The following is a 23,847-nucleotide window of genomic DNA, read 5'->3' on the forward strand; positions in this document are numbered from 1 at the left end:
AAAGGCATTCCTGTTACAAGCACCAAATGGTTTTCATTCATTATGCTCCACATACTGCTCAAAAATCTCACCCTGATTACTTCAGCAGGACAAGAGTCCCCCAGAGTGCTAGTGGGCTTCAAGGGAGCACAGCAAAGCCAGGCACAGGTAAGCAAGGCAGGATGGAGGCTGCTCTAACCCCCAGCATATCATGGCTGCGCAACACTGATGCTCTTACCATTCCCACCTTTCTGGCAAGGACAAGGCAGAGGAGACCTCTTTAACATCTGAAAATGAGCTTTACAGATGCAAATGTGCATTCACTGTCCTTACCACCCAGCTGTGTGCTACTAAACTATGCTAACCGCTGCTGAGTTTGTTTTCTGCCTCAGATTCATAAGGAGGGCAATGGGGAGGACAGTGCCAGCAGACAGAAGGGACCTTGTTTCCAGGAGGGGGAGCTGGGCTTATTCTTGCGTTTATAGCCAAAGACACAGAAAAAAAACCCACAGCCGGTTTTGTCCACATCGTCGGAGCTCTCAAAGCAATCCCTCCACCTCAAAATACCAAGCGCAAAGCCGTTCAGCTCCAGAAAGATCTAGTCACAGCAGCACGGGCACAGCGCTGCCGGCACACACCACTCCTGCTCGGATCTAGATGCTTCTTCATCAGCCGCTGCTGCACTGCTCATGCCTCCCTACACCGGCTCCAGCCCCCCAGGAAGGGTCATTGCACCGTCACCGAGTCAGACAAACACAGGTGGGAGGAGCAGAGGAGGGGAGGCGATGCAGAAGCTATAATCGAGCATCTGTGCAAGGGTGACTGGCAGCGGGAAAGCAAATAGGTTTCCAGCCTTGAGCTGGGGCAGAAGAGGCAGTGAGCCTTCCTTGGGAGAGGGCCAAGCAGATCCCGAGAGCCAACAGCCCCGCTGCATTGCATGTCAGTGCCAAAGCCAGCGGGCAGCGGGCAGCCTTCAGGCAAAGGCCTGCCCGCGGGGACCATGAGGGCCCGAGTAACTGAGCTTCAGCAGCTGCACCCGATGGCTGATGAAGGGGAAGGGGCTCTGTCCCCTCTCCCCTCCTGGTGCTGCAGAGCCGAGCAGTCCCTAGTGGGGGAAGAAAAGAGGAAAATCTCACTGCTCAGGCCCTCAGCGGTTTTCACTCTGCAAAATGCTCTTCTGACACTCCAGACCCCCGACTGCCCCAGCCATGCCCCACTCCTGCCCACACAGTCACAGTAGGCGCTGTGTGGGGATCCCAACTCAGCTTGAAAGTGAAGCTGCACAGAACCACCCAACAGCCCCTCATTTTATCCCTCTCTGAACGATGCTCTTGTATGGACCAGCCCCAGCAGCTCCTTGCACCTCCTTCACACACCTCCTCCAGCCTGGCAGCTGCCTGCTTTTAGACCTAACTCCAACCTGTGCTCAGCCACAGGTACCCACCATGGGCACCGTGCTCCCCCCAGGCTTCCACATCCATGCCGACACACTGAAGTATCACCCTAAGCTGCAGCTCTGTGGCCATGCTGGGCTCTGAGCCTGTGTGATCACACCAGAGGTTTGTGACTACTGAGGCAGGTTAAGCCCATGCTTAAGTGTTTGATGAAACCGAGGCCGTAACCATTTTTAATCCCCAGCAAGGCTTGCCATGAGGCTATTTTCAGCAGAGCAGCGAGCACAAAGGCTCTGGAAGGGCTCCCCAGGTAGCAGATCCAACGGCTTTCCCAGTTAAGGCTATTCCACTTGTAGCGAGAAAAGGGAGCTGCCGCTCTCAGGGGAGCAGGCACCGCAGCAGTCTCTTCCCTCTTATCAGCCCAAGGCACCCGTGCTGCAGGACCAGCCCTGCCTCCAGCTCACCCAGCACATCTGCTGGTGCGGTGCTCGGGGAGGAAGGGAATTGAGCCTGCTTTCACTGACAGGTCTTGGCTTTCTGGGACTAATGGGAATAAAGACAATAACGGCTTAGACTAGTCATTAGAGTTGGTAGATCTGACTCTAAATATATTCAGGGAGCGGATTTGCTGGAAGAAGACACTGTTTCTCCCATCACTTTCCATGTCTCATTTGATTTGGTGTTAGATTTTTCAGCTGTTAGCATAGGCTCATTTTGGGAGGGTAACTCACCAATGTGAAGATGCCCTTTGGCCAGAATATGAAGGACAACAAAACAGTACCAAGCCAAAATCCCCCTCACAGAGCATGCTAAACCCTTAAGGCTAGATTTTCAAAGGGATTTACATGTTTACTTGCTGCAAATTAGCATCCAAAGGTGCTTTAGTAATTCTGTAGGACTGGTCCTTCCCAGGCCTAGGGTACAGCAGCTCCAGCAGCAGCAGAATGGTGCTAGATCTGGGGAGCTTCTTAATCACCTCAGCATCACCCCTCCTTGTGAGCAGGCAAAGCAGAAAGCTTGAAGTAGAAAGCATCAATACTGTTGACTGCTAAACAGGGAGGAGGACTGCAGCTGCAGAGCTCAGAAACAGTGCGTAAGCAAAAACCCAGGGCTGTGATGCAGGGGCTAAACAAGCTCATGGTTTGAGGCTTGTGATTGTCAAGATGCTGTCTGCAGGGTCTGCACCTTCCTGGGGAATATTCAGGGGCTGCAAAGCAAGAAACCCACTGGTCTACAAAGAAGCCATGTAAAGTTAACGATGCCCCTATATACACATCAGTAATTATACCTGCAGCACCATCCTTAGGAGCAATAATGCATTTAAGGACACATCCAAGCTTTCAGTGCTGCCTGGGGAGCTACAGTAAGGTGCCTCAGAGAGGCTTACAGCTCACAGGGCTTGTATTGACCTAGTAAATATGTGGAAATAAAATACCATGATGCAAGACAACTTTTACAGTATCTTGAAGAACTTGTTTGCAATTATAACAACTTTACACCTTACTCAAAACTTCTATCACTATTCATTTGGAAAAGAATACATAAAAGAATGCTTATTTTCAGCTTTTCCCTAGAACCCAAAGTTTTTGAGGCCAGCGCAGAGACAGACAGCAGGGTGGGAGGTATCCACCCCCTCCACTAGAGATGCAAAGGCTGGACAAGCTGGCAGGAGACCAGTGCCTCTCGGGACACACACCTTCCCTCCCCATCAGCTCAGCACCTTTGGGTTTCTCCTTCCCAGTGCAGGGGTACCACTGGGGGCTATATTTTCATTATCTTTTCCCACTGCCAATAGCAAAACCCCTTTTTTTCCTTTTCTTCCACCTAAACGCTCCCCACCTGCATTCCGCAGAGCTATGTGAGCACATGCTGCCACACAGCATCCCAGGCATTGCCCTAGCTTTGTGCTTCCCAGGTAAGACTCTCCCTAGCTCTGCAAAGCACTTGCTGATGATGCTGAGCTCCTTACCTCACCCATGACTCTTTACCAATACACAGGAAATGCCCTTGGCTGCACTATCTGCAGGGGCATCTCCCATCCCTTCCAGGGCCTTTCTCTCCAGGCAGCTGTCCTGCAGAGTGCTCTGGAGCTTCTTCTCCTCCTGTTGCCTCCTGGGAAAAGTGGACTGATGCCCGTCACTCCTCATGTTCAAACCATCACTCCAGAGGACATTGCTTAGGCAGAGTCTCATGCTGCTGGGCCAAAACACCATCTCCCATCTCCCACACCTGGCGCAGGGTGGACAGCAGCTCAGATGGTGTTAGCTGCCCATGGGTGGGCAACTGAACCTTGGTGTCACCTTCATCAGCTCCTCAGCACAGCGTGTTTTGTCACACAAGTGACAAACAGCACAAAAGACAACAAGAGGCTTTTTCTAGCCCAGCACATCCCCCACTCTTTCTCAAACATGGCAAATACCTACTGAGGCCGAGCAAAAGGGACCCCTCTCACCACCAAGGCAGAGCTGTCTGCAGATGGAAGGGTAGCCCAGCAGCGTTCGCAGCATGCAACAGTTTCAGGACATGGCCTGGTCTCAGGCAGCCTGCCACCATCACCCCAATGCCCAGCAGAATCAGGGAAGGACCCACTCCAGGAAGGCTCAGTTTAGCTGCACAACATGATCTGCAGGGCTCACCCCAGGGGAGCAGGGCCCATGGCACATCACCCAGGGCTGGATCATTGGTGCTGCCCTACTCTTTCCATAGGGCAGTGAGGGCCCCCTCCCAGTCTCAGTCCCAGCCACAGCCCCAGAGGGGTGATCCAGGACTCCCATCTTACCCCAGGTGCAACTTGCATAGAGCTACTGGGATTTTTGGCTCAGATGCTTTTGGCAGAACCCGTTTCACCACGCAGGGGACCATAAGGAGGGTGAGAGGAGCTTTTTGCACTCGTGCACAGAGCCTCACCTTTCTCTGTTCTCTTTCCTCATTGCCTCAAACACCTCATTGTCCTCGTCCATGTGCCTGTCCCGCAGCCCGTCCTTTGGGCAGTTGGTGCCTGGGGCGGGGGACTCCTCCGGAATGCTGTTCCTCCTGCCTGGGGTGCCCCCAAAGCTTGGGTTGCTCTCACTGTCCTTCTGGCTCTCAATCGCTGAATCCACCTCCTCCTTCTCGGCCAGGATATCATCGATGTTGGTTTCACGATAGCACCTCAGTGGCACAGTGTCCAGGTCTGTCTCGGAGTATTTCACCGTCCTCCTTATAATCCCAGTCTCGCAGGAGCCGGGCTTCTGGCTGCCCGTAGGAGACATCTCTATCTCCACTTCCACATGGCTCAGGCTGTGCTCAGGTACCAACCCCGGTGGCTTGGCGGGCGGCGGGCAAACGGGCTTCTGCGGAGGCTCAGCCAGGGGAGCAGAGTCAGCGGCAGAGGAGCCTGCAAGGTAGCCCCAAGCACTCAGAGCTGTGGGGAGCTGCTCCTGTGGCATCACACACAGCAAGAGCAGCAACACACATGTGATGGGCACTGGGGAATGGAGAAGGGAAGCCAGAAGGAAGAAGACTGGGAGAGGCAGAGGCAGGGTGCTATCAGTGCTAGTGCACTCACAGCCAGCCCTGAGCCCCCATCTGAACCCCAAAGCCCTTCTGCAGAGGCAGCAGGGGGGTGCCAGAGGTCAGTGCTCTGTCATCCCCTTTGCATAACACTGCATGGCCACAGGGAACTCTGTGGGGAAGCTGGTGTGTGTAGGATCTGGCCCCAAGGGGACACAGACTGGCTGATCGTGGGGGGATCTCTTGTTGGGCACCAACAAGCTCTGAGGGATGGGCACCCCCAGGGGGAGTCCCGGCAGCAATTTAGACTTGCAAAGGAGAGGCTGGCTCAGCTGAGGGCACCCCCCCCCCCCACACTTCTTACATGTCTTCGGGGTGTCCATGGAGCCGTAGAAAAATTCCCACTTGGCCTTGGCAATGCGTTGGGCATGGGCTGAGCTCTGCCGGGGATATGGCCAGGCGCTGCCCTGCAGAGGGGAGAGCGGTGAGTGGGCAAGAGACGCTGGGGCACAGCCCGCACCCAGTGCAGAGCACCCCAGTACCTACCTGGAGCCGGGCCTCTGGCTTCAGGGGTGTCCTGGCGAAGGCAGGGGGGTCCTCTGGCAGCCCGTTGGTGAGGGAGCGGCAGAGGCAGTCGGCATTGAGGGCACAGGGCTCCTTCCCACAGGGACGTGTCTCCCCCGGCGTTCTGCCCCCGGCCAGGAGCGGGTCAGATGCAGAGGCCTCCAGCTTGAGCGTGCTCAGGAGCCGCTCCTGGGGCCGGGGCTGGGGCCGGGGGCATCCTGCGTCCCCGCCGAGCTCCAGGCTGCGGCTGAGGCTGCGGGGGCCGTTGTTCCCGCAGGGCGGCAGGCCGCCCAGGGTCTGCACGCTGGCCTTTTCGATGAAGCGGAAGGTGACCACGGAGCTATGTCCCTCCAGGGCCGCTGTCGCCGCCGGACTGCGGATGCCCAGGGACGAGACCCCCGGGCTGGGCCGGCCCCGCCGAGGGGTGCAGGGGGCTGTGAGGCGCCCCGTGCCTGGGCAGCTCCCGTTGCTGAAGGGAGCTGCCTCGGCCGGCCTGCGGGCCAGGGAGCCGGTGCTGTTGTAGAGACCGAGGGGGCAGCGGCGGGTGTCGGGGGCCAGGCCCTTGCGCAGCAGGTGCAGGCGGCCGGCGTTGAGGTTGGGGGTGAGGCAGCGCGGGGGGCTACACCTGCCGGCCTCGGGGCTGCCCCCTGCCAGCCAAGGCCTGCGGTCCACCCCGCGGGCGCACGGCAGGGGCGAGGTGCCACAGCCCTCCTCGGGGTGGAAGCGGACGGGTCCCCCCGCCTGGGCCATCCCGGTGGAGGAGGGCAGGGAGGTGTCAGGTCCGGGGCCCGGCTGGGTGGCACAGGCACAGCAAGGTGGGTTCCCAGCACCCCTGAGATGATGGACGGGTCGAGGGGCGACGCATCCTCATGCAGCCCTGCAACAAGGGCGAGGAGAGCTGGTTAGGGCAGGGAGGACACAAGAAAAAGGCCAGGCACACTGGGAGGACAGACAAAAAGTGCCTTGCCCTTGTGGCAGGAGTAAGAGATGCTCCAGGTAAGACAGCCCCTTCAAACCTCCTGCTGCAAGAAGCAGGCAAGGTTTGTTGTGAACATCACATCAGCACCACTGTGGCAGTCCTCTGCTCAGTCCTCAGGCACCCAAAGTGTTTGCTTTCTTCCCAGGGTGCCAGGGTGCTCAGGCACTTTCTGCACAGACCAGCATACAGACACAGCAAGAGAGTACACTGTGCGCTTTAAAGTGGGTTTCATTCATCCTGCTTTAGGATGAATATTTACTACCAACAGCCTACTAAAATTACTTCAGTAGGGGGGAAAAGATGATACACTGGATCACTGATACATCCTCCAATTACACTTGCCCAAGGAGTTTAACATGAGCAGCATGGGCAAAGAGACTCTGCTTTTGGAGGTCAGCCTTGGTTTAAAGTGTGTCACACCAGCACATGCTGTGGCTGCTACTGGTGGCACAGACGGAGCTGTCAGCACCTAACCCTGGGAGAACAGAGCACACGGCCCTGCACACAGCTTACGTGCCTGCCTGCCTTTGCCCAAGGACCTTCCATACAGAGGTGAGACCAGCCACTCCATGGTAGCGGCTGGGAAGCTGCAGGGGAAGGCAGGAACTGGAGCCCCCACTGGCACTGGCAGGGCTCCTGACAGTTCTGTTTCTCCCAGGGGAGCTGAAACTTACACTCATCCTTCCGCGAGTTTCTCTGAAATCCTGATGTGCAAACAGGACTTCGCCTTGGCTGCTTTTGCCTTCTGACAGATGCCAAGGTACCAAGTCCCTCACTTAGATCTCATCATTTTAAAGTGAGAAACCAAATGTCAGTTGCAAACAGAGGAAAACATGGTTTCTTCTCTCTGTTTCTATGCACAAACTAGGCAGGATTAAATTCCTGAAGGACATGGGGCTGGATTTCTCAATACTGTTTAGGCTCTAGCGATGCAGAGACATAACTTAGTAATATAACTCTGAGGGGCAGGCACCCATCTATCTGCACTATCACACTTCTAAAAAAATCTGTCTTCTGCTGAGCAGCAGCAATCTGTAATTCACTCACAAAAATATACCCTTCTGTTTAATATATCAGTTACTGGTTTTACAGTTTTTTTTTCTCATGTTATGGTTGTGTTCACATTCAAGGTTGCTGAAGTTAACTGATAAGTAACAAAAGATGCAGGGCTTATATGTTTCTAATGAAGTTCCACTTTTTATCTCAAAGCAGACTGACACACATGCCAAGGAAAACAGTTATCACTAGGAATACTTGGCATTCACTGTAACATAACAAATCTACAAAATCCCAGCCTATCTCAGTACGTGTAAGTTACTGCTAAAATGAATGGGATAAGCACAGCATGTCCTCCTAGTTAGCAGAGGAGAGTTATCAAATTCAGAGCAAAGGCCATGCGTGCCTGTGACCCACTGAAGCTGGATGGCTACACCATCCAGCAGAGAGAGCTTTTCTTTAATAATGAAAGGTAAAAAGCACAAAATGCAGCAGAGATGAAAGATCAGTGATGGAGCTAAGGCTTCCTACTTGCTGATTTAAATTGTGAATCAAATTGATGCTCTTTAAAGCACTGTGATGAATGGGTTGGGCTGTATGGCACTGGTGGGCTGGAGGGAGGCTTGCTGATCTCACTGTCTGAAGGCCAGAGAAGTCCTGTGAAGGAAAGCTTACAGGGATGCTGCTAGGGCAGCCCAGGGCATGCGTTCAAAGAGAAAAACTCGGGAGGTGCAGTGTGATAGCCGGGAGCTGCATGTCAGTGGGGGATTTCATTTGTTCAATAAAACATCTCACACTCATAAGAAGCTTGCTCCTCCTGATTGCCTCTTCTTAGCAGCTAAAGGGATGTCTAGGGATTTTTCCTAGCCCTTGCTTTGAGCTGTACCCGGTGCAACAGGGGATGCTCACCCCGGTGCGGGCGCTTGCCTGGTGGAGCAGGGTGATGGGAGTGAAGGCAGCAGACAGCAGGAGCTGTTCACACTGTGGGGGAAGAGCGCGCCCACGGCAGGGCTGCGTGGGGACAACGCGCAGGAGCCGGGGGAGGATGCCAGGGGAACGGGCGAAGAACGGGACGGGGATGGGAAGGAAGCAGGAGGTGCAGGGCTGGGGGCTGAATTCACGCAATGGGCCGTATTTGTGTGCTGGACACGGTACCACTGTCAGAGGCGATGGCAGGGAATGGGGACAAGCACGCTGTGGATGCCAGGCCGTCTGCTGGGGAGGGTGGTCCTCAGAAAGTGCCTCTGCACTCGGGCCACAGGGCAGTTTCGGGGATGGAGTGATGACCGGGGAGTGCCTGCCGGCCCTGGGGCTATGGGACACAGGAGACCCCTTCCTAAGGGAGTATCGAGGCAGGGGACGTTCCCCACGTCCAAGCTTGAGCTTAGCCTGCCTTTCCCTCCCTGGCCACCCCAGCCCGGCCTCCTTTGTCCGGCACCTCCCGTCTCGGCGGGATCAGCCCTGAGTGGATGTGACATCCATCCGGATGAGAAGGGAGCCTCCCCGGCCAGGGGGGCTGGCGGAGCCGTTCGCTCCCCCCGCAGAGCCGCCCGCCTCGCCCCGGCCGCACTCCCCGTGCCCGGGCAGGTGCCCCGAGCCCGTCCCGCTGCATCAGTACACCGCCTGCGTCGGGGGGGTCTCGACCCCGCCGGGCTCTCACCGGTGCTAGCGCAGCCCTGTGCAGCCGCCCGCCGGTCACGGCTGCCGAGAGGGCGCAGATCCGCCTGGGCCCCTGCAACACCTGCTGCAACTTTCCCCGTTCCCCCGCTCCGGGCCCCGCTGCTCCCTGGTCCTCTGTGCTCCCCGCTCCTTACCGGCAGTGCCGCCGCCGCCACCGCATGCTGCGCGGCGCTGCTCCGCGCTGCCGCCGGCACGGTATGGTACAATACGGCTCGGCTCGGCTCGGTTCGGTTCGCCCCGTCGGACGCGGTGCGGTGCGGTGCAGTGCAGTGCAGTGCAGTGCAGTACGTTATGGTGCGGTGCAGTACAGTACAGTGCCACCAGCCCTGGCTCGCCGCTCCCCGCCGCGTTAATCCCGACCCGGGTCTGTCACTCCGCCCCGCTGACAGCCCCGGCAGCCAATGGGAAACCCCCGTCGGCCGCCGCGCCCCGCCTCACCCGGTGGCACCGGTACCTGCGGAGCGAGGAGCAGGCGGATCCACACCGGAGCCGGGTGCGTGTCCGTGTGCGGCAGGCGTGTCCCGGTGTAGCACTGTGCGCTTACTGCTAGAGCACCGCGCACGTGTCCCTGTGTGCCAGTGTGCATGTCCTGGTGTAGCATCCCACACAACCCTGGTGTCCTGGTGTAACACCATGGAGGTCTTGTGCCCCGGTGTGCACATCCCCATGTGCGGTATGAACCCGGCCTCATACATGCCTTGTGCATGTCCCAGTGTAGCACTGCACATGTCCATAGCATGCACCTCTCCATCAGTGTGCGCATCACTGTGCACGGTGTGTCCCTGCTCAGCAGCATACGAGATCCTGTGTGACTGCAGACACTTGTCCTCATGCATGAGCATGCATAGCCCTGTGTGCTGTGCCCTATGCCGCAGGGTACAGGTCGCCCCCACACCCCACCACTGCTTGGGATCATGAGGACAAGACAAAAGCTGCCATGTGCCCTGGGCCACTGGCCACCTCCAGGAAGGCCCCTTGCTGGAGTCTCACCTCTCCACAGATCCTGACACTAAGCACACTGTGGTCACAGGTGCCAAGGTGTCCCAGGCAACCAGGGACTTGACATCATTGTGTCACCAGCCACCCTAAGGATGGGAAATGCCAGCCCAGCCTGAGGAAACCACTTAATGCTACAGGGTGGAAACCCCATCCTTTGCATCCTGCCAGTTGCAGGCCCCAGAGGTGTGTGCAGGCACCAGAGGTGTGTGCAGGACGGTGGAGAACCAAGATGAGGGGTGCTGTGGCAGGGTCCCCAGCCACAACACTGCTACTGCACTGGGGCTGCACATGGCAGTGGCTGGGGCTGGAAGCCAGCGCTCCCTGCCCGCCCGGGTTGCCTGATTGATTCACTATTAAACAGCACTTTATTACCCAGCCCAGTAATGGTTATTAAATGTGTGTGAGAGGAGGGGCCCAGGGGAGCCAGGGCCTTGCATGCACACCATGCCTGCAAGAGGAATCTGGGAAAAGCTGCTCCTCCTTGCTGCTTTCTCTCCCTGCAGAGAGCCCAGATTCGTGCCCGCCTAGCCTTGCTGTCACCCCAAAGTGTGCCCCCTTGCCCCCTCCCAGACACAGGGACACAGGGAGAAACCAGCAGGCTGGGCAGGCTCTCCTCATATTTAATGCATTGAGGCACTGCCATGTTCCCCCTGCTTCTCCAGGCTCCTGCCTGCGTGGGGCCCCTCTCCCCACGCCGGGGACCGCAGGTCCCTGAGCTGCCGTGCACGCTTTAGGTAGGCTCCGGGAAGCTGGGATAATCAGGGGCCTCGCTGCTGTAGGATCAACGACCCGATTCCTTCAGCAGCTTCTTGATGGCAGGAGGGCGGGGAGGGGGAAGGCTTTTCTCTAAGCCACAGCCAGAGTGACAGATTTAACCAAGGGGAAGAGCTAGGAGCTTTTCCCAGTGTGTCTGCACCAGGACACTGTGCCTGTGCCTTCCCAGCACTCACAGGCAGCCCAGCTGAGAGCTGCAGAGGGTAAGGGAGAGTTCCTCTGCTGCCACCCTGTCTGGAGATCCAGGTCATCTGCAGAAAACACATCTCCTTCCAAACCATGCATGTTTCCACTATGCAGCTGTTGCTCTCCCTGCCACACTCTGCTCCATATCCCCCTTGCCTTCCCACAGCCCTATAACTCCTAAAGGATGTGCCCACTGACATGGGTCTAGCCAGCGCTGACATAAGCCCCATTGGCTGAGGATTTAACCCTGGATCCCCTGGTCCCTCCTGCTGTGCGTCCCTTCGCAGCTGATGCAGAGGAGAGGAAGCAGGGAACCCATCTGGCAGATGACAGAAGGGGACAAGGAGAATCCCCCATGCATCAACCCAGAGGGCTCAGACAGAGAGCTAGGAGGGCAGTGCACATTGTCATTATTGTTGCCTCGGCACTTAAGCACTTCTAAGTCCCTGCCTGTGGTATCACATCTTTCCCCCATGAACACCACCAAATTCCATGTCATCCCTTTCAGATTCCTGGGCTCTGTCAGTTCCTCAGTCCCATTCACAGGCAGCTTCCAGGTGATTTTTAGCTATTGCATTGCCCCTGCTCATCTTCACAAGCCCTCCTCACACACAGATATCCCACCTGAGGCCAGAAGGGTGTGGGTTGTCAACAGGGTAGACCAATGATGATGAACTTACTTGGAAGAGATCAACCTGGATGTCATGGTGTCCCAGCAGTTGAACAGATCTAGATGATATTGGGTGAGGAGGGGGTAGACAAGAGCTCCATTCCTACCCTGGCTCCAGGAGAAGCTGATGCCAGCATGTCCTGAGGCACATGGATCAGACTCTGGAAAGGTGCTTTTCCTGCAGCTGCACTCCACTTGAAGTAAACACCCTGGTACCCCCCAGGCCAGCTTCTGAGCGTACAGGGGATGTCAGAGATGGTTCCCTTGGTGCAGCTTGTGCTTAAGGCACTTCGAAGAGCATAAGGGCCATATTCTGCCTCAGTGCTGCCAAAGTGAGTGGAGCTGTGCTTTGGCCTCAGGGTGCACAGTCACTCTGCTGGCAGATGGGTGCTGCTCACCCAGCTCACTGGAAGCACCACAGAAATAGCAGCTCCAGCCCTGCAGGAGTTGGGTCCCACTGAGCAAGGGAAGCTGAACTTCCGATGTGCCTGCATTGAGGGCTCCAGGGCAACCAATTAGGTTGCACGTGTTCCCTCAGGACCTAGATTTAACTACATGGCTCTAATTAATGCATTCAGCCCCTGGTGCCAACACCCAACCACATCCTAGCTGTATATTAAAAGAGCCACTGCAGCATAAGCCAAGTCTTTAATGGGCTGATGCACTTACCTGTTATTCCACCAGGCTAGGGGTTAAGGATAAATGATGAAAATACCCTTCCTTGACAGTCTGCTATATAAATGCTGCTTCACAGCTCACCAGGGCAAATAGGCAGTGCTGGAGATCCTGCCCACCACTCTATGCAGACCTGGCTCAGGGTAGGGAACACCCACACCATTCTGTGCCTCTGGCAGCTCCCTTGCATGGGGCAGGCATTTGGGACCACAGCAGGATTTTTCAGGATGAAAGGCTCTCTGGAAGAGGACCGACTGCAAAATGTCTTACCAGGGAGAAGAGCCAGTGCAGACCTGCGCCTGTGCAAGCGCTGCCTGCCCGGCCCTGCCTGGAGTCCCAGCTCCCCTCCCGCAGGAACGTTCAGAAGAGCCGCGGTGCAGCGAGGAGGCAGTGGAAGCTGTGTGCTGGGCCTCAGAGCGAGCTGTAGCTAAGTATTTCTGTAACGCCCTGGGAGCGCCTGCTGTTCCAGAGATCTCTCAGACGCTGTCCCAGCCCCATGCACCGAGCGGGCTTCCCCCTGCTCTGACACTGCTTAGTTTAGATGAAGGCAGAGATGCCAGCATGGTAAAACCTGTCCTGGAGATAGGGAGGTGGGGCCTCAGCACAGCTTGGGCCATAAATAATCTCCCTGCACAGCAGTTAGGGGAACAATTGTGTGGGAGTATCTCTTGGTAAAAAGATGCTCGAGGGAAAGACGGTTTTGGAGGAAAGCAGGAGATTTCTGGCTGGTGGGGTGAGCTCTGCACTGAGGATGGAGCTTCCTGGGTGCCAGCAGGTCGCTCACAGTGGTGAGTCACTGAACCAGAGAGACCAATTTAGTCTGAATGAACCCAAATCAACAGCTCTTGGGTGTAGCCTCCCAAGACACGGCTTGTGCTGCAGCAAAGATCTCCGGAGCTGTTTTCCAGCTAAACTCCACAACAGTAAAATGTGATCCCTTCCCCCCACCTTCAGCCTCAAGATTCACATGGGGAAAGGTGAAAGGGCATAAGGGGGAGGAAAAGCAATGAATACAGGGAGTATCTGATGCAGGAAAGAGACAGCAAGCCCCAGACACGTGTCCTGACCTAGCACAGGGAGAACACGATCCCATATAGAATGTGTGAAAGGTGTAGAAACTTAGGTGCTCAGTTAAGAAGGAGTGATTACAACCATTCGGGGGGGGGGGGGGTGTCGGAACCTGCCACCTTGGTGAAGTGTATGGAGGCACATGCAAAGGAGACACTGAAAGCTTGGAAGCAGTGGATTCATGAGGGGAATGCTGCAGAACAGCCCTGCACTGGTGTCTAGCTGGGAGCTCCTCATGCATGTTCCTCTTCTAACCCTGCCTTGCACAGCTTGGTCTTGCTTTACTTCTATTTTTTTTTTCCTGAATATATAGGCAGGTTCTCAACAAGAGAAAGGGGAAGGTGAAAGGGGAAGAGCTGAACAGAAGGCATCATGGGTTCTTGTTTCACCATCTTAAAAGGGGCTCCTGGTGGCACTGCGCAATCTCAGTCCCCATTGAGAGCAGGGTTTACCCTGATTAGCCAGCAAGGTGCCAGCCATCACACAAGGTGATAGTTCTTAAGACAGCAGGTTAGTATTGGCTTGGCACCATACCGATCTCCTAAAAATAACTTGTACTCTCCCACAACACCAGCCTCTAGGAACCCCAGAAGGCTTGAAGAAACCCAACCTTTGACTTCGAAATAACTGCATTTTTGATGCAAGGTAAAAGTCAAGGGGCATGGGTAGGGAAGACTTGCCCAAGATCAGCTGGCAAATCAGGAGCACCTCTGGGAACCAAACCCTGGGATTCCTGACTTGGGGTCGGCTCTTCTAACCAGCAAACTCCCCTCCCTTTAGGCCCAAATTCCCCAAACCTCATTCCCACTTCCCAAAGGATGAGGTCATGACCAGACTCCTCAAGTATAGCCAGGCACCAGCACAGCCGTGGAGCTGGCTGAAGCCTCCGTTCACTTTAGGGAGAGGGTAAAGATGAGGGTAAAGATACCAGCAGAGTCAGACCGGAGGCCATGCCCTGGCTCTGAGAGCAACCAGCACCATATGTTTCCAGGGAATATACAAGAAAGCTGCAGCAGTTGTGAGCTAATTTGCTTCTTTGCCCCAGGGCTCAGCTTGGTCTCTTGTCACTGTCAATCAGCTCAAGGCCCGACGCAGAAGCCCTGCTTTCCCTCACAGGACACCAGTGGTCACTGGGATAGCAGGAGAGCCACCAGACTGACTGGTGTCCCCTGCTTGTGGAAGGTACCTGTGCAACACACTTCTGCAGATGCCCTGCAAGCACTGGGAACATTACAGCCCAGCACTGCTCTTGGGAACAGGGAGCTTCAGATGCACCTTGTCCAAAACAGTGTCTTAGAAAGGCACAAGAAGAAGTGATGGACATGTGCCTGGTGAGTCACGACAAATGCAGTCACCCATTGAAAGGGAAGCATCTCCAAGCTCACCCCATTGGTCTTGCAAGGGGCACCACCTTTAAGCCAGTAGCTGCCTGCGTGGCACCAGGCCCACAGTGTGCCGTGGAGCTAACAGGACATATGCTGAAACCACATCAGCTGGGTTAACTTCTTGTCAGCTCCATTTCCCCATCTCTTGTGTCCTGTCTCCACCACACTTACCACTGAACTCAGCACTTACAGACGCTGGTTAACATGCATGTGAGCAGGACCACAGCTCTTTTTATTACCTTTTAGAGGCTAAATTAAGAGAACTGGTTGGTCTTACAGGAGCTGTTGTGATAATCTTTCCCACATCCTCTTTAAAATCTAGAAGATGGCAGCTATCCAAGCTTACAGAAAGAAGTTTTTAGCCTGAGGTCTGCCCTCATCCTAATGCTTGACTAGCAAGGCCTTAAGGGATCTCCCTGACACGAGTGTCAACTCTGGAAGCTGTTTTGGCAGGTCAGTTTGCAGCTGTCTGCATCTGGCTGAAGCTTAGAAAGGAGACTTCCAGACACCTCTCAAGAAAAATGCAGACCCATCTTAGGCAAAACATATGCCACCAGAAAGGCAGAAGCTTGTTGCAACTCTTGACTGAGCAGAGCAGAACAAAGCTCTGGTCCTTCAAGCTTGCCTGCTTTGAGTTGCCCCTTCATGGCTGAGCTACAGTGGATAACCACCCAGGCCCTGCGCTGCAGTGCTGTACAGCTGTACTACATCCACTCTGCATATAGGAAAACTTTACAGGCATGAGCACAAAAATAGTACCTGTTTGGGATCCTTACCATTGATGTATTCCTATGTTGCTAGCTCCACCAGACATCCTGATGGTGTAAAGCTGTGTCTCACATACACTCCTACAAGGCAGCAACAGGCTCTGATGCTCTTTCTGTACCTGCAGTCAACCTGTGGAGAAGAGAACAGGCTGATCATTTCACAGCTGGAAACTGTCCGTGACTCCTACTACATGACACATATATCTCAGTAGCAATAGCCTCAAACCAGCCAACCTCCCTACCTACCTACTAACTCCTCCACAGGCCACCAGCTGTCAGGACCCTGAGGATGCTAGTACACTTTAGTGGTCCTAATCAGCCTCATCTGGAGCCTCCACTACTCCTGACTGTAGGACTGGGGCTCTACTTAAGCTCAGCCTGGGACTCTTGGTTCCTGTTATGCAGTGCTGTAGGAGTGCTGGTCTCCAACTTAGCTAAACTAAGCTATTCTTATGGTGGGCTATGGGCACTGATGATCTGGACCCTCTGCTGTTGATTGATGTCCTAGGTGTACCTCAGCCCTACCCCATTGTCATGGCCCTGTTTGTTCATTGTAAAGCTGTGCTTGACCCTGGTTGCCCCCTCTGGGCACTGGTACCTCTGGCCAAGTATTGAGTGGCTGGTCTCTGGCTGGGGAGGCTCCTGCCCTTGCAGGGGCAGCTGCTGTTGTTGTGCCCTGACACAGCCGGCGTGTTCAACCTTCTCTTCACCACCTTGCTTGCGCTCCTCTGAATGCTGAGTCAGCAAACTCAGGGCTGCTCTGGGTTCAGGAACTAAAGAGGTTTGTCAGAGCAAGAACCACACTACACTTGCTGCAGGGTTGTGTTAGGGATCCAGAAGCTGTTGATTGCTTCCAGGGTAATTCTGACCCTGATTGCTGCATCTGGAAGAGACAGCACTGCCTGAGAGGCTGCAGTGCCCCAGCACTGACAGAGACTGCTGTCTTGAAAGCAGGCTGAAATGAGCTGGATTAGTGCCGTAAATGTCTCAGTGGAGATGGCCCGACACTAAACAATTCTTGAAGCTCTGCCTTGGCATTAGATCCTAAAGGGAGGAGATTCTTCACCTTCTCCAGGTGCAGCACAAGCCAGGAAAAGGCCAAACAAACACAACCATGTGTCACTTCTCACAGTATCACAGTATGTTAGAGATTGGAAGGGACCTCAAAATATCATCTAGTCCAATCCCCCTGCTGGAGCAGGAACACCTAGATAAGGTTACACAGGAACGTGTCCAGGCGGGTTTTGAATGTCTCCAGAGAAGGAGATTCCACAACCTCCCTGGGCAGCCTGTTCCAGTGTTCCGTCACCCTCACTGAGAAGAAGTTTCTTCTCAGGTTTAAGTGGAACCTCTTGTGTTCCAGTTTGTACCCATTTCCCTTTGTCCTATCATTGTTTGCCACTGAGAAGAGCTTGGCTCCATCCTCTTGACACTCCCCCTTTATATATTTATATACACTAATAAGGTCACCCCTCAATCTCCTCTTCTCCAAACTATAGAGACCCAGCTCCCTCAGTCTTTCCTCATAAGGGAGATGCTCCACTCCCTTAATCATCTTAGTTGCCCTGCGCTGGACTCTCTCCAGCAGGTCCCTGTCCTTCTTAAACTGAGGGGCCCAGAACTGGACACAATATTCCAGATGAGGTCTCACCAGGGCCGAGTAGAGGGGAAGGAGGACCTCTCTCGACCTACTAACCACCCCCCTTCTAATACAACCCAGGATGCCATTGGACTTTTTGGCCACAAGGGCACAGTGTCGGCTCATGGTCACCCTGTCGTCCACCAGGACCCCCAGGTCCCTCTCCCCTACACTGCTCTCTAACAGGTCGTTCCCCAGCCTATACTGGAACCTGGGGTTGTTCCTGCCCAGATGCAGGACTCTACACTTTCCCTTGTTATATTTCATCAAGTTATTCCCCGCCCAGCTCTCCAGCCTGTCCAGGTCCCTCTGGATGGCAGCACAGCCTTCTGGCGTGTCGGCCACCCCTCCCAGCTTAGTGTCATCAGCAAACTTGCTGATAGTACACTCAATTCCCTCATCTAAATCGTTAATGAATATATTAAATAATACTGGTCCCAGTACCGACCCTTGAGGCACTCCACTAGATACAGGCCTCCAACTAGACTCCGCCCCATAGACTACAACTCTCTGGCTTCTCTCCTTCAGCCAGTTCACAGTCCACCTCACTACCCGATCATCCAGACCACACTTCCTCAATTTAGCTGCGAGGATGCTGTGGGAGACTGTGTCAAATGCTTTGCTAGTGCCTCCCAACCTCTTTGCAGTAACTGGAATCTGTCAGGGCTCTCAGCCCTCTTCTGAGCCCTGCTACCAGCAGGATGCCAGGGAAGTGATTCAGCCAGCCCAGCTGGATCAGACAAAACGAAAAAATATAAACAGAGGTTGGTGAGGGAGCAGGGCAGGTCCCGCTTGCCAGTCCAGCACACACGTTGTCAGGAAGGATAACAAGCAATCCACAGCACAGCTCCTCTGAACAAGAACTCAGCACAAGCAGGGGCTCCCAGCCAGGTCTGTTTTGGCACAGTGAAGGGCAGCTGTAATTGAGCGTTGCAATGCCTTGCTCGCTGGTGCTCCCTCACCTCCTATCCAGACCAAGACCACTATTCCGAAAAGCCTCCCTGTAGCCAGTTTCAGTCACAGTCAGGAGCAATGTTAAGGGGCTCCCTGCCAGATGTTACACTTTTATTTCACAGAGGGAACTCAAGAACAGAGTGAGCACAGGGCTGAAACCTCCTGAAGGCAAAATGAATCCTCCCAGTCTAGAAGCAGTATCAGCACTCCCAGAGCTTTCTGCGCCCCCCACTGCAGAGGAAGGAAGCATTGTCCCAGGCCATGGCTGGGGGCATTCTCAGCTCCTTTAGAAAACTGAAAATTCCTGCCTCACTTGTCCTTCTGTAAATGAGGAAAGTGCTGTGCTACTGGGAGCCACTGGGACTCTCAGGGTCTACACATCCAGGGGCAGACAGGTAACATGGGTAGCTACCACCAGAGGACAGGCAATAGGGTAAGAAGACCTTTTCCCATTGGGGGATGCCTCCACACTGGGAGGGAAAGAACACACAAGGTTGCATAGACAGGTCATTGCTTTCCAGGGAACCCGGGACTTGTTCCAGGGAATCTGGGGCCAGGGATGTGGGACTCCTTCACTGGGCACTGCTTTTTTTGGCAAGTGGATCTTTTTATAGTGCCTGTTGCCAGCAGTGATCCACAGTTTGATGCTGCGCAAGGCGGCAGGGCTCGGATCCGAGCCAGGGATGGGGTCACCCATCCAGGGCTGGTGTGGGCAGTACGAGTGCCGTACTGATGGGGTACGGGGCTGCACCCCAGACCGGCAGCGGGGAGGAGAGCAGAGGGGAAACAGCAGCATCTGGTTCTGCCGAGTCGTTATGGCAACTGCGCCGACAGGAGCCCGGGCCGCTTCTCGGCAGGGGCTGCCGGCAAGGGGCGGACCCCGCACCCCCGGGCTACGGGGACAGGCGGGGCACCGGTGGGGGAGCAAAGAGCGAGGAGGCGGTTGGCAGGGTGGGGGGATGCAGGCCGGGTGAGCGAGCTACAGCAAGCAGTGCCGTCCCACCCCAGACCGGCGGGAGGGGCAGGGGGCAAGGGGAGGCAGGCCTGTAGGGGCGGCTGCCGGTCGGGGGTGCTGTGAGAACTGAGCCTCGGGGACCGGCTCTTCCCGGGGGTACCTCTGCGGGCGCGGAGTGGGAGGCGGAGCCAGCTGTGAGAGCAGCGGGACCGGGTAGGGTGCTGGGGGCCTGGCCGGGCGGGGCCGGGGCATCTGTCGGGGCCGGGGGTTGGTGCCGTCGCTCACCGGCAGCAGCGGGTCCCGGCTCCGCGTGGTGCTGAACGGACAGCGCCGCCGCGGTGCGCATGCGCCAATCCTCCTGCAGCGGGCAGGGACGTGCGCTGGGGACCGAGCAACCGGGGCAGCCGGTGTGCACCAGGGAGCCGGGGAGCCGCGGGGCTGGAGCGACTGGTGTACACCGGGGAACTGGTGTGCGCGGGGGAACTGGGATAACTGAGGGACTGGGAGTGGTGGTGTGCACAGGGAAGCGGGTGTCCCCGGGGAGCTGCTGTACCGGGGCTGGTGTGAGAGCCCTGCCGCTGCAGCAGCCTGCGGGAGCCGCTGCGGCACTGGTGGGACCTGTGACCGCCGGCGCGCCCGCAGGGCCGGAGTCGCTCTACTCCGCGCAGTGCCCCGGCCTGTTAGGGCCGAGCCCTCCTCGCCGCCCCGAGCGCTGCCGCTGTGCAAGGTCTCCGGCGGCGCCCCGGTAACGCGCTCGCTGCTGCCAGCCGAGGTAACGGGGCGGGGCCGGGGGCGGGGCGGCCGGGCAGGCGTACTTCCGCCCGCCGGCGTGACGTTACGGCTGGACGCCGGCGTCTGGGTGAGGTGCAGCCGGATGGAGGGGCCGGGGCAGCGGCAGCGCCGGGTCGCGGCAGGTACCGGGCTAGGGGCGCTAAGGCAGGGCAGTCTCATCGCCATGGGACCCTGCGGCAGCGGGGCGCCGGAGGGTGGGTGTGCAGGCCGTGATGGGGCTCCTGCGGCTCCCTCGCTTTGGCGGCGGGGCGGCAGCCCAGGAGCTGCGCCGTTCACGGGGTGAGCGAGGGGCGGTGGGGTAGGAATGGCTGAGCGGGAGTGTCCTCCTCCCCTCCCCCTCATCTGCGGGTTCTGCTGGGGTCGTGTCAAACCGCAGCTCGGGAGGCTCCGGGCTGCCGGGACCCCTCTGCTCCCTCCTCGGTTCCTGCCCCTTCTCTGGGTACCCGAGGCTGTCGCCTCATCGGAGGGAGACCGCTTTCGGGGGGTCCGGAGCGTTGTTGCTTTCCCCTCAAAAGGGTCCGAGTGGCTCGGCAGCTAGGGAACGACCTGCCAGGTGGAGCGATGCTTAGCCGTGGAAGGGAGGCACAGCTGCTGTGTAGGTGATGCGGTAATGCTGCAGCAGTCGCTTGCTGCTTCGCTGAGGGACAGGAACACCTCAAGAGGCTGGTGGGAAGTCCCTGCCCCGAAGGCAGTGCAGTCAGATGAACTCGGATGCCTGAGCAGTGAACATCCCGGGCTGGGGAGGAGGTGATGCAGGTGGCAGGTGCCTGACCTGATGATGGTCAAGGGGTGTTACCCTGTGGGCTGATGGTGGGAGACACTGCTGAGTCTTTCTTTCTGACTGTTCCTCCTAGAGGCACCTGGCAGTAGGTGTGAGGACATCTAGCCTGGCTCCCACTGTAGCCTGGCTCCCTGACGTCTGATGATGAGTTTGACCCCCTCCAGGGGATGCCTCCTGGACCTGCCCTGGGAAGACATCTTGGTTCCACATATTCTTTCTCATCTGCCACTGCAGCAGCTCCTGAGCCTGCAGAGAGTGAGCAAGTCGTTCCAGTCTCTCATCCAGCTGTACCTGGCCAATATGCGCTGCTTTGACTCAAGCCAGGTATTGGATAGCTCTGAGGCTGGGGGAGACACAGATGTCCTACTGATCTGGAGCTAACAGGGGAGCATCTGACTATGTGAGGCGAAGAACCCCCTGACAAGGAGGCTGGTTTCTGCTCAGGAGCTTGGGTTAATGGCTTGGGTGTCAGACTGGACAGATGGGCCCAGGGAGGAGAGGCAGTGATTCAGGACCCAGCAATGCCAGTGTCTTTAGCAAGAGACCTTGGGAGGAGTGAACCAGGAAACTCCACCTGGGCCATTATGGGCAATAGCTGGCAGGAGAAAGCCAGTCCTGAGTGGCACAGCCTGTTATTCCTCACAGAGGCTGTGCATTAGGGTGGGTCTGGTGGAAGATAATTCTGTCCCTCATCTCCAGGGAAAGCTTATGCTTGCCCTGACAGACTGCCTGGGATTTGGAAAGGCTGGAGTAGCTGTTGTTCTGTGAGGACAGAGTGGTCTAGCAGAGTATTTGAAGAGCAGAGGTGTGGAGTTCATCACGAGTATGTAAATGATGATGTGGGATGGAGAAGCCCAAGCATATTCTAGCTTGTGGCACAAGGGGAGGAAAGCTTGACAGCAGGGTTTACTCTCTAATGAGGAAAGGGAGTGTCTTTGGTCACTACTGTCACAGTGGAAGAGAGGAGGGGAGAGTATTTGGTGAGGATCAGGTGATCTGAAGCCCTGGGGGACACGTCATTCTTCCTGGGTTCCCCACGCAGATTGGACCTCCCATCCCTCGAGCTGCTTTCGTTAACCTGCTGAAGGACAACGAAGTACTGCAGCAGCTGGCACTCCAGAACTGCTCCGACTGGCTGACAGACGGGGAGCTGCTCCCGGTCATCGGGCAGAACCACCACCTGCACCACATCCAGCTGAAGGGCTGTGCCCAGCTGAGCCGCCATGCGCTGGTAGCCATCTCACTGAGCTGCCCCAGCCTGCGCCAGCTCTCCCTGGCCCACTGCGAGTGGGTAGACAGCCTGTCCCTGCGCAGCCTGGCTGACCACTGCAAGGCACTGGAGGCTGTGGACCTGACGGCCTGTCGCCAGCTGAAGGATGAGGCCATCTGCTACCTGGTGCAGAAGTGCAGCAGGCTCAAGTCCCTGTCGCTGGCTGTCAATGCCAACGTGGGTGATGTAGCAGTTGAGGAGATTGCCAAGTGCTGCCCTGAGCTGGAACACCTGGACCTCACAGGGTGTCTGCGAGTGAAAAATGATTCCATCAGGTACTAAGCAACGTGGGGAACTGGTGTGGGGATGGCAGGTATCTGGGGTGGGAAGTAGAAGAGAACCCAAGAGGAAAAGTTAAGATTTCTTAATACTAAAAGCAAGGAGAGCTCAGACTGGGGGAAAAGACACTAACAGGCCCTTCAAGAGAGGCTACTAACAGCAGGTTTCCCAGCATGTCATGGAGGGTAGGTCTGGGACCCAACCATGTCCCTGGAGTTTCTCTTAGACCACCAGGATACTGGTCCTAAAGGTTGTACTTGTGGGCTTCTGTGAGAAGAGGGTGAGCAGCGCACTTAAGGAGTCCTGGCACGCAACTTGCACGTGCTCTTTCTTGGCAGGGTCCTGGCTGAGTACTGTCCCAAGCTGCGCTCGCTGAAGGTGAAGCATTGCCACAATGTGGCCGAGTCCAGCCTGAGCATCCTCCGAAGCCGTGGGGTGGAGCTGGATGTGGAGCCTCCACTGCAGAGGGCTCTTGTTCTCCTGCAGGATGTGGTTGGCTTCGCCCCTTTCATCAACCTCCAGATCTAGAAGTGCTGCTGCTGGGGAGGGGGGGGGACTGACAAGACACTGGGATCCTGGGAGGATGCCGGAACCAGCTGCTTTGGAGATATGCAGAGGGAGAGGTTGGTCCCATTGGCAAGGCTGGCCTGAGTGGGGCTTGCTCTTTCCTCTGGGGCTGTTCAGCAGCCACAGGGTGGGTATTCATGAGTGGGCTTCATTGGTGCCTCTGGGGAAAGTAACTCCCTTTGCAGTGGAGAGAGCGAGTGACTTGCAGGAACACCATGGTGCTGAACAGGCCTTGGCCAGGCCAGCTAGTAGATAGGATTTATTATTCGCTGTATTTTAAATCTCTAAATGGCAGCTGTCCCAAGAGAGGAAAGTCTTTGATGGGGACTGTCCCCTGGGGTGTTGTGCAGGGCATGCCAGCAGAGCTGTGGAACACACCAGGCCAGCTGGAGTGAAGGAGAAAAGCTGCCAGCCCTCCTTCTAGGAGAGGGCAGGCCCCTCTGTGCTGCAGGAGGAGGGCAGAGCGAGTCCAGCTCCAGCCTGCAGCCACTCGCCAGCCTGACACCAAATTGCTGGCATGGCCCAGGCCTAGGGTGCTGGTTTGGGGTGGTGCAAGTTGAGAGTTGTTCTCAGGGGGAACTTGCTCCTAACTACAGTTTCTCTTACAGAAAAACACCAGACCTAGCTGTGCTGTCACTGGAAGCAGCTGGTCATTCCTATTTGTTTCCCCCCAGTTTCTGACTTAGTATTTCAGTAGTGCCACGGCTAGCTATTATATCCTGCTCCATGTTGCATGGCTGAAGCTTTGGCATCCAGTGCTGTTGAGAAATCACAGGAGCCCTTGCTGTGCTGTCAGCTGGAGCTTACGGAGTGCTGCAGGTGGTGTTGGCAGGGAGCCTAGCTCTGGTCTGGAGTTCAGCCTCAGCCCTTGTATCTGCCAAGTGGTTAACCAAACAGCAGCTACATCTTGTGGTGAATGTGAAGAGAATAAACAGTGGAAGAGAGAATAACCCTGCTCTTACCTTTGGCCCCAGGAGGGATTGGAGGTGGTGTCCATAAAGC

The 23,847-nt window shown here is 56.2% G+C and overlaps 2 protein-coding genes across 8 annotated transcripts in view; one reads left to right on the forward strand and one right to left on the reverse strand.

The window, feature by feature from the left end:
* PSD (pleckstrin and Sec7 domain containing) overlaps positions 1-19,469 on the reverse strand; it is a 47,493-nt gene extending 28,024 nt beyond the window's left edge. The window contains exons 1-4 of one of the 4 annotated variants that reach the window (XM_061358734.1): positions 15,618-15,730; positions 5,412-6,306; positions 5,230-5,332; positions 4,281-4,749 (exon numbers count right to left, since the gene is read on the reverse strand). In XM_061358734.1, the coding sequence (XP_061214718.1) occupies positions 4,281-4,749; positions 5,230-5,332; positions 5,412-6,179 (1,340 nt within the window). In that variant the 5' untranslated portion in view covers positions 6,180-6,306; positions 15,618-15,730. Of the gene's footprint in view, positions 1-4,280; positions 4,750-5,229; positions 5,333-5,411; positions 6,307-9,218; positions 9,302-15,617; positions 15,739-19,441 lie in introns of those variants that run through there. The other 3 variants (XM_061358733.1, XM_061358735.1, XM_061358737.1) reach the window with 3 other exon arrangements.
* On the forward strand, positions 19,161-23,826 carry FBXL15 (F-box and leucine rich repeat protein 15). Of its 4 annotated transcripts, none has more exons than XM_061358758.1 (4): positions 19,161-19,369; positions 20,803-21,053; positions 21,772-22,274; positions 22,617-23,826. In XM_061358758.1, the coding sequence occupies exons 2-4, from the start codon at positions 20,871-20,873 to the stop codon at positions 22,804-22,806; spliced, it is 876 nt and encodes a 291-aa protein (XP_061214742.1). In that variant the 5' UTR covers positions 19,161-19,369; positions 20,803-20,870; the 3' UTR covers positions 22,807-23,826. The 4 variants fall into 4 exon arrangements, with proteins under 4 accessions (XP_061214742.1, XP_061214745.1, XP_061214744.1 ...); XM_061358761.1 differs by lacking the exon at positions 19,161-19,369 and adding an exon at positions 19,459-19,563; XM_061358760.1 differs by lacking the exon at positions 19,161-19,369 and adding an exon at positions 20,047-20,070.
* The last annotated feature ends 21 nt before the right edge of the window (positions 23,827-23,847 follow it).

The sequence above is a fragment of the Neopsephotus bourkii genome, unplaced genomic scaffold, assembly GCF_033783945.1.
Source record: "Neopsephotus bourkii isolate Nb327-2 ecotype Australia unplaced genomic scaffold, CSIRO-AGI_Nbou_v1 NB_951, whole genome shotgun sequence".
Taxonomy (NCBI): Eukaryota; Metazoa; Chordata; class Aves; order Psittaciformes; family Psittacidae; genus Neopsephotus; species Neopsephotus bourkii.